Raw genomic sequence first — 9,829 nt, forward strand, 5'->3', positions numbered from 1 at the left:
AACTCCGTACCCAATTAAACAGATTCACATGAATTGAAACGGGGAAAGTAACATAAAAATCATTGTTTTACAAAAAGTCCAAGAGAAAAGTGATTATTACTAAGTGGCTCTCCTATTCTTATGGAGTCGGTGCAGGAAAACAAAAGCATCATTTCATGGTTTGCATGAGGATCATGTCTTTGGATTATCAAAAGAAGGAAATTTGGAGTTTTTTCATGATTGCTTTCCATTTGATTTTAAATTCATGAGACATGGATCAATGCTTCAAGTTTGTGAACATGTAGCGCTGGAAAACTTATAATGATTTCCTGAAAATTGAATCAAAATTACCAAACGTTGCAAAGTAATATAGCAAGTTAGAAAAAAAAGGTGTATATTCCAATTTGTCAGAGGCTATAATAATCAATTTTGAGTCATAATGCACATAGTGGGCGTCAATGTTTTTTACTTGGCGGAGAAAAGGCCAAATACATAGACAGCCATCTAAAGTTATCACATTTTTTATTTAAACACCTCAACTAAGGTTGTTTCCTATTGAACGCATAATGTTAGTTGGAAGTGTGTTGAAAAAAAGCCCAAAATCATATATTATCTTTGACTTTAGACTCAAAATCATACATATTCTTTCACTTTGAGCACTAATAGTCCATTTACTTTAACAAAAGTACTTTTAGTTATAAGCCTAAACACCGTTAGTTTTTTAACAATAACCTCTCACACGCCCTTTTATTCCCTACAAACGGTTAGCTATTTCTATCTTCCATCATTTTTTGTCAAGAGAGTAATACCAAGAGCAGCTGAAATTTCTGAAAACCAAAATTGCTTTTGGAAAATCCTAGATATAGCCAAGTTTTTCTTCACTAAGTTTTCTTCACCTTTCAATGGTGGCTCTCACCTGATTTTCGAGTTCTTTGACTCTATTGGCAACAATCAACCTTCTTTAATTATATTTGTCTCTACGTGCAGCTTGGCTTGATCCAAGAGTTTATCAAGATTGATAGATATCCTTAACTTTGTATACTATATTAATACAGATTTTTTTGACAAGCTTTTTCCAGTGCTTGTTGTTGCTTTGATTTTTCGCAGCATCCTCTTAATTAGGAAAGTATTGAGGTTTTTGGTAGGGCCGGGGGAGGGGAGGAAGGAATGGGGTGCTTTTTCTGCTTTTTTACCCAAAAGAAGGTGACTGCTCTTTGACCAAATCCATTTCTTCCAAGAAATAAATTTTGATCATTCTTCAATGAAATCCACTTTCAAAAGACCTATTTACAGTCCCATAAAAAAAAACCAAATAAATTTACATCCACTAATTCATATAAAGAAAGAAACTAAAATTTCAAGAACAGATTATCCACTTCTTCTATCAATATTTTGAAGATGGCTTTCGATTAGAACCTTAAAAACTGTTATTATTTTGTATTCAAAACCAGTAAATCAATAAACGTTAGTTTAAAGAAAAAATAAAGCACAGAAAATTTCGAGCCAACAAGTTTCTTGTATTTTCTTTAGGAATTTAATCCCCTCACAATACCCAAGGTTGCGGATTAATTCCTCACAGGATATAACGGAATAACTATTCTGTGATAGCGGTACTTCAAATCATAGAATTTCGGTGAACTCAAATGGCGGAGCAAATCACACAAAATTATGTGATAGCGGCACTTCAGATTTTTCAGTGGTAGAAAATGAGGCTAAGCCTCTATATTTATAGACAATGAAAGGGGAAGATGAAGAGGTGCAATCCAAGAGGTGCTTCTTCCATTTCCCATTCACACCCAATGAAAGGGTGAGATGAAGATGTGCAATCCAAGAGGTGCCTCTTCCATTTCCCATTCACACCCAAGAGGCGCCTCTTCCAATTCCCATTCACACCCCTTAATAAAAATGCTACAATCCCCCACATGAATGGGGAATGGACATATGTGGAAAAACATTCATGAAAATACTGTGTGATTCGCAATTAAGGATTAATCGTATCTGGATAAGTAGGTTTCCCTTTAAACTTTCCGTAGTGAGCTTATGTCGGATATACTCGGTCAATCGGTTGATTTGATATCTTTGAACCGTCGAACTTTGGAGTATACCTAGATAACCATAAGTCACATAATCAACCCTTAACCGTCTTCGGTTCTCATTGTTGTGTTCGTTTCAGCCATGGACACTATCTGGTTCATAAGTGTGTAGAGAACTGGCCTTACAGAATTCTCCTTGAAGCAGCTTACATTTCACACTTATATAGGTGATTCCTAAGCATGTTATCTCGTAGATACACTATTTGATATACCCCGTATCAAATTTAGAAAGCATTAAAATCCTTAAAGTTTTATCCTTGGTACTGAACATTGTCTCATCACGAGTATGTACCAAAAAATAATTTTATTTGATAATGTTGAACCGTTATTAATGACTTTGTTTAATCTCCTTGAACCTAAATCTTGGGATTTCCAGTCTTCTAGGTAGAGTTACCGCCACATTGACTTGTCTTCGACCGTAGTCCCATTCCCTTTGATGACTTCTCAACCGCCTCTCTAGGTAGGCCTTTTGTAAGCGGATCCGATACATTATCTTTTGACTTTACATAGTCAATTGTGATAATTCCACTAGAGAGTAGTTGTCTAACGGTATTATGCCTTCGTTGAATGTGACGAGATTTCCCGTTATACATAACGCTCCCAGCCCTTCCTATTGTTGCTTGACTGTCGCAATGTATGCATACAGGTACCACAGGTTTGGGCCAAAATGGAATGTCATCTAAGAAATTCCGGAGCCATTCAACTTCTTCACCGACCTTGTCTAAAGCTATAAACTCAGACTCTATTGTAGAGCGGGCGATGCATGTCTGTTTGGCCGACTTCCAAGACACTTCTCCTCCACCAATGGTAAACACGTATCCACTTGTGGATTTTGATTCCGTTGATCCGGTGATCCAATTTGCATCACTATATCTCTCAACAACTGCGGGATAATTATTGTAATGCAATGCATAGTCTTGGGTATATTGCAAATATCCCAAAACTCATTTCATTGCTATCTAATGAGCTTGGTTGGGATTACTTGTGTATCGACTAAGCTTACTTATCGCACAAGCTATATCACGTCGTGTACAATTCATAATGTACATCAAACTTTCCAATACTCGAGCATATTCCAATTGAGACTTGCTTTGACCTTTATTCTTTACAAGAGTATGGTTTAAATAAATTGGTGTTTTTGCTTCTTTAAAGTCCAAATATTTGAATTTTTCAAGTACCATTTTAATATAATGAGATTGAGACAAAGCTAGACCTTGAGGAGTTTGAAAGATCTTAATTCCCAAAATTAAATCGGCAACTCTTAAGTCTTTCATATTAAACTTACTAGTAAACATGCGCTTAGTAGCATTTATGTTAGCAATGTCGTTACTCATTATCAACATATCATTCACATATAAACAAACAATGACTATTTGATTTGGAGTATTCTTAATGTAAACACATTTGTCACACTCATTGATCTTGAAATCATTTGACAACATTGTTTGGTCAAATTTCGCATGTCATTGTTTTGGTGCTTGTTTTAGTCCGTAAAGTGACTTAACAAGTCGGCACACCTTTTTTTCTTTTTCGGACACTACAAACCCTTTAGGTTATACCATATAGATTTCTTCCTCTAAATCTCCATTTAAGAAGGCTGTCTTTACATCCATCTGATGGATTTGAAGGCCATACATGGAGGCTAACGCTATTAACACCCGGATAGATGTAATCCTTGTTACCGGTGAGTATGTGTCAAAGTAATCAAGATCTTCTCGTTGTCTAAACCCTTTAACAACTAATCTTGCTTTATATTTGTCAATAGTACCATCAGCTTTCATTTTCCTTTGAAAATCCATTTAGAACCCAAAGGTTTATTTCCGGAGGAAGATCAATCAATTCTCAAGTATGATTACTTAATATGGATTCTATCTCACTATTGACTGCCTCTTTCCAATATTGTGCTTCCGAGGAAGACATTGCTTCTTTGAACGTGTGAGGCTCATTTTCCAACAAAAATATCAGAAAGTCTGATCCAAAGGAAGTAGTTGTCCTTTGACGTTTGCTATGTCTTGGATTTTCCTCATTAAACATACTTTCCTTTTCTTCTTCTCGAGGTCGCTTAGATTTTTCACTAGACGACTCGCATTCATTTTTATACAGATAAATATTCTTAAAGAATTCAGCATTATCGGTTTTGATTGCCGTATTAATATGAATGTTGGGATTTTCTAATTTATGAACCAGAAAACGATATGCTTTACTATTTCTTGCATATCCTATGAAAACACAATCAACCGTTTTTGGTCCAATCTTCACCCTTTTGGGTTTAGGAATTTGTACTTTAGCCAAACACCCCTACACTTTAAAATATTTTAAGTTGGGTTTCCTACCTTTTTATTTTTCATATGAAATAGATTGCGTTTTGTTATGGGGAACTCGGTTGAGTATTTGATTCGCTGTAAGAATAGCTTCCCCCCACAAGTTTTGGGGTAAACCCGAACTTATCAATAAGGCATTCATCATCTCCTTTAATGTTCTATTCTTTCTTTCCATAAGTCCATTAGATTGCGGTGAGTAAGGGACAGTTGTTTGGTGAATAATGCCATATTCCAAACATATTTCTTCAAAAGGAGATTCATATTCACCGCCCCTATCACTCTTATCATTTTGATCTTTTTGTTTAGTTGCGTTTCAACTTCATTTTTGTATTGCTTGAATGCCTCAATTGCTTCATCTTTACTATTAAGTAAGTAAATATAGCAATATCTAGTACTATCGTCAATAAAAGTTATGAAATACTTTTTCCCACCACGAGATGGTAATGACTTCATGTCACAAATATCTATGTGAATTAAGTCTAAAGGATTTGAATTCCTTTCAACTGACTTATAAGGATGTTTAACATACTTTGATTCCACACATATTTGACATTTCGAGTTATTGCATTCAAACTTAGGCAATACTTCCAAATTAATCATTTTTCGCAAAGTTTTGAAGTTGACGTGGCCTAAACGTTCATGCCATAAATTATTTGACTCAAGCAAGTAAGAAGAAGCTGAAATTTTATTCATATCAATGGCAATTACATTGAGTTTGAAAAGGCCCTCCGTAAGGTAGCCTTTTCCTACATACATTTCATTCTTACTAACTACAACCTTGTCGGAAATAAAAATACACTTAAAGCCATTCTTGACTAGAACTGATGTTGAGACTAAATTCTTCCGCATTTCAGAAACATGAAGGACATCATTTAGAGTCACAATCTTGCCAGAAGTCATCTTCAAAGTTATCTTGCCCGTTCCCTCAATTTTTGCAGTAGCAAAATTTGCCATAAAAACTGTCTCGTTGGATCCAGTGGGAGCATAAGAAGTAAACAATTCCTTGTTAGCACAAACATGACCAGTTGCCCCCGAATCAATCCACCATTCTCTAGGATTTCCTACTAGGTTGCACTCCGAAAGCATGACACATAAATCGTCTATTTCATCATTCTTCTAAATCATGTTTGCTTGACTTTTCTTCTTGTCCTTCTTTAGTGCACGACATTCAACAGCCTTGTGTCCAACCTTTCTACAGTTGTGGCAATTACCCTTGAACTTCTTTTCTCTTGGTTAATTCTTGGACCAGACGAATTCTTTCTCTTTTTGCTCGTTGAAGCTTCCTCAATAATATTTGCACCCATAATTGTTGAATTTCCACGAGACTTTTTCTCAGTAGCCTTGTTGTCCTCTTCAATCCATAGACGAATAATAAGGTCTTCAAGCATCATCTCCTTGCACTTATGTTTCAAGTAATTCTTAAAGTCCTTCCACAGCGGAGGCAGCTTTTTAATAAATGCCGCAACTTGAAACGCTTCATTTATTACTATACCTTCAATCATAAATTTATAATTAGTAAAATAATCAATATCTTGAATAAAAATATTGACTCGGTTTATACCTTCAGCAAGGAGGTCATGAACAATAACTTGCAATTCTTGGACTTGCGTTATGACAGATTTACCGTCAACCATTTTGAAATCCAGAAATTTGGCGGCCACAAACTTCTTTAGTCTAGCATCTTCAGTCTTATACTTCTTTTCAAGAGCATTCCACAATTCTCTTGATGTTTTCATGAAGCTATAAAAATTGTACAAGCCGTCTTCTAAGCAACTTAAAATATAGTTTTTGCATAAGAAGTCAGAATGCTTCCATGCCTTAGTGACCACAAATCGCTCATTTTCAGGAGTTTCTTCTCTCAGAACTGGAACGTCTTCGCTGATAAAGCGTTGTAAACTAAGTGTGGTCAGGTAGAAGAACATTTTTTGCTGCCAACACTTAATGTCCACACCGAAAAACTTTCTGGATTTTTTTGCCGGTGCCATCGCCGGTGCTGGAGTTGTGCGACTTGAAGACGCAGTTGCCATTGCAGCAGTAGTCCCAACAGAACCATTCTGTTGTTCCGCCCTTGTTGTCATTTTTCTGTAAAAGTAATTGATAAATAGAATTAGTATCTCAATGAAGTTTTTATATCTTCAAATTTTATATCTTGGATTGAGTAGAAAGTCACAAAGACTTTAATCTCAAACTGGAGTAGAAAATCCGAAGATTTTAATCTCCAAAATGGGAGTAGAAAATCATTAAGATTTTAGTCTCCCAAAACAGAATGTAAGATGAATACAGAAATAAATATTAAATCCCTTAAGCTTGTTATTATTCTGTATTCAAAATCAGTAAATTAATAAATATTAGTTTAAGGAAAAAACAAAGCATAGAAAATTCCGAGCCCACAAGTTTCTTGTGTTTTCTTAAGGAATTTAATTCCCTCACAATGCCCAAGGTTGCGGATTAATTCCTTCCAGGATAGAACGAAATAACTATTCTGTGATAGCGGCACTTCAAATCACAGAATTTTGGCGAACTCAAATGGCGGAGCAAATCACACAAAATGCTTACGTTTTGCTTTGGAATAACCAATGCAGTATGCAGAAAATTGAGGGGAGAGATTTCAGATTTTTCAGTCGTGAAAAATGAGGCTAAGCCTCTCTATTTATAGACAATGAAAGGATGAGATGAAGAGGTGCAATCCAAGAGGTACCTCTTCCATTTTCCATTCACACCCCAATAAAAGGGTAAGATGAAGAGGTGCAATCCAAGAGGTGCCTCTTCCATTTTCCATTCACACCCACGAGGTGCCTCTTCCATTTTCCATTCACACCCCTTAATAAAAATGCTAAAAAAACAATGAATTCTTGTGATGTCAAACACAAAAATTTGGAGTGTTTTGTTTTCTACCATTAAAGGATTAAGGAAGATGTTTGTTGTCAAATCTTCCTATCAGAAATCAACAAGCCTCACAGGATATTAATTCTTTTTCGGAAATCCGCCATCAACTAAGTGGGTTTCTTTGAACTCTTGTTCAGATTTTAATTAGAATGCTTCTATTTTGTATTTCTTTCATGCAAAAGCATTCTCATGTACTGTCATGGCACTCTGTATTTTTTTATATTAGATTCTCCATTTTCCCGACTTACTAGGTTCTACTTTCTGTTCTATCATTTTGTTTACTTTGGCTGCTCAGTACGTTGAATGGGGGAGGGGAGAGAAGATGAAGGAATGGGCAGGGGTTGCGAAAATAGATTTTTTTTTGGGTCAACAACAATTTTATAATAATTACTTAGACATAAAAGCCATGTGTCTCTGTTTCCTTCGTTATTTGCCACGCCATCAGCAAGTGAGTTACACACACTTTATTATTTTGACTGATTGTTAGAGAAAGGTTCAATAGACACACTACATACTAACATTAGGTGTTTATTAGGAAACAACCTTAGTTGAGGTGTCTAAGTAAAAAAGCATGGCAACTTTAAGTGGCTGTCTACGTATTTGGCCGGGAGAAAACGACGGACATACCATCCTTATATGCAAATCTTCCTATTACATTGTCACGACTCAAAATCACACTTGTCGTGATGGCGCCTATCTTAATACCAGGCAAGTCGACAACCTCAATAAATGATAAATTTCTTTAAGTTTGAAAATATAATATTTGAATTCAATAGAAAATCTCACAAATACTGATACAAATACACTCCCAAAATTCGGTGTCACTGAGTACATGAGCATCTAAATGATAACATAGTCTGACTGATACAAACACTGTCTGGAAATGTAGAACAATACAAATAACTAAAAAAAAAAGAAAGTCAAGGTTTGCGGACGCCAAACAGCTACCTCGATAGTCTCCAACAGATGAAACTCCGAAGTCTAGCAACCGCCGTATCTGGAAGTACCTGGATCTGCACACGAAGTGTAGAGTGTAGTATGAGTACAACCGACCACATATACTCAATAAGTAACAAGACTAATCTTTGGGCTGAAAGTAGTGACGAGCTCAACAGGTACAGTCCAATATAAAAATAACAGTACAATAATGTAGGCATTCTCTCAAGTTCAACAAATAAGTCCAATACAAGTAAAATAAATGAATTATGCATGATATGAGGAATATGACATCTCTATATCTACATACCAAATTATATGTTGTATGTGATGTACCATAATGGAAACCTCGTGTACTCACACTCTAAGAATACTCAATCACTCAGTACTATATATGGCCAATCCAACCCAGGGAACTCCATCCCAAATAGAAATAAATAAAGCAACTCCATGCATAAGGAACTCCATCCCATATATATATAAATAAAATAAAGCAACTCGATGCCTACAGAACTCCATCCCAAATATAAATAAATAAGACAACTCCATGCCTAAGGAACTCCTTCCCAAATATAAAGAAACTGCGCTCATTTTGGGGGTGCAGACTCCGGAAGGGCTCTTTCAGCCCAAGAGCTATAATAAGTAAATAAAAACATATTGCGGTATGCAGCCCGATCCCATAAATATCACTCAAAATCTCCAGTCTCTCGGGCTCACAATGACATGAAATCGGCCTGACATGATGATATCATGTATCAATGAATGTCAATAGAGACTGAAATATGATATGCAAACGATGGATGTGCCTGAGTACACAATTACAATTTAAACAAATAATTTAACAACAACATGATCCATGTGTCACGACCTCAAATTTTCCTCCGTAGGATGCCGTGATGGAACCTAGTCTCTAAGACTAGGTAAGCCTATCAATGCGGAATAATAATAGAAATATAAAATAAATAAATTTACAAACTCACATAATTACAACTCCCAAAACCCGGTAGAAATAAGTCACAAGCTTATAAGAATTTATTCTCTATATCTCTATACATTAGAGTCTAAAGCAAATAAGGAAGACAACATAATAAGATTGAAGGGGACTCCAGAGTCTGCGGACGCTGGCAGATATACCTCGAAGTCTCATCGTACAGCTAGTTTACTGATGCCTGGTCTGATAAGATGTACCTGGATCTACACAAAAAGATGTGCATAAGCGTAGTATGAGTACACCACAGCAGTACCCAGTAAGTGCCAAGCCTAACCTCGGTAGAGTAGTGATGAGGTCGAGGTCAAAAATCAAAATCGAGGTCGAGGTCAAAAAAAGAGGTCAAAATCGAGGGCAGTACCTGGAGAGAGACTTTAAGTTATAAAACGGGGGCTTTGTGCCATATTCCATTTTTGAAAAATTGGAGCTTTGTGAGAGGCGATTTTTGAGAGATTTTCAAGGAAAAACATTAGGATTTGTGCCGATCGGAGTTGAAAAATCGAGGAAAAGGCATACTACTTGACTGATTGAGCGTGGTTTGAGGTAAGTGACTTGTCTAACGTTGCGTGGGGGAAATTCCCCTTAGGATTTGGTATTGATATGAAAATGTTGATGTGTTGAAAGTC

At 36.1% G+C, this 9,829-nt stretch overlaps 1 protein-coding gene across 1 annotated transcript; it reads right to left on the reverse strand.

The window, feature by feature from the left end:
• Positions 1-242: 242 nt before the first annotated feature.
• On the reverse strand, positions 243-6,471 carry LOC107769983 (uncharacterized). Its single transcript, XM_016589236.2, has 4 exons — positions 6,018-6,471; positions 5,605-5,885; positions 5,102-5,467; positions 243-308 (listed from the first exon to the last, which is right to left on the reverse strand). The coding sequence occupies exons 1-4, from the start codon at positions 6,469-6,471 to the stop codon at positions 243-245; spliced, it is 1,167 nt and encodes a 388-aa protein (XP_016444722.2).
• Between the last annotated feature and the right edge of the window lie 3,358 nt (positions 6,472-9,829).

The sequence above is a fragment of the Nicotiana tabacum genome, chromosome 19 (assembly GCF_000715075.1).
Source record: "Nicotiana tabacum cultivar K326 chromosome 19, ASM71507v2, whole genome shotgun sequence".
Taxonomy (NCBI): domain Eukaryota; kingdom Viridiplantae; phylum Streptophyta; class Magnoliopsida; order Solanales; family Solanaceae; genus Nicotiana; species Nicotiana tabacum.

Coding starts and splice junctions, on each gene's coding strand:
- LOC107769983 (XM_016589236.2), bottom strand. CDS start 6,471: ATGACAACAAGGGCGGAACAACAGAATGGTTCTGTTGGGACTACTGCT. Junction 5,886..6,017: donor GGATTTCAAAATGGTTGACG/GTAAATCTGTCA, acceptor TTATGATTGAAG/GTATAGTAATAAATGAAGCG. Junction 5,468..5,604: donor AAGAGAAAAGAAGTTCAAGG/GTAATTGCCACA, acceptor ATGCTTTCGGAG/TGCAACCTAGTAGGAAATCC.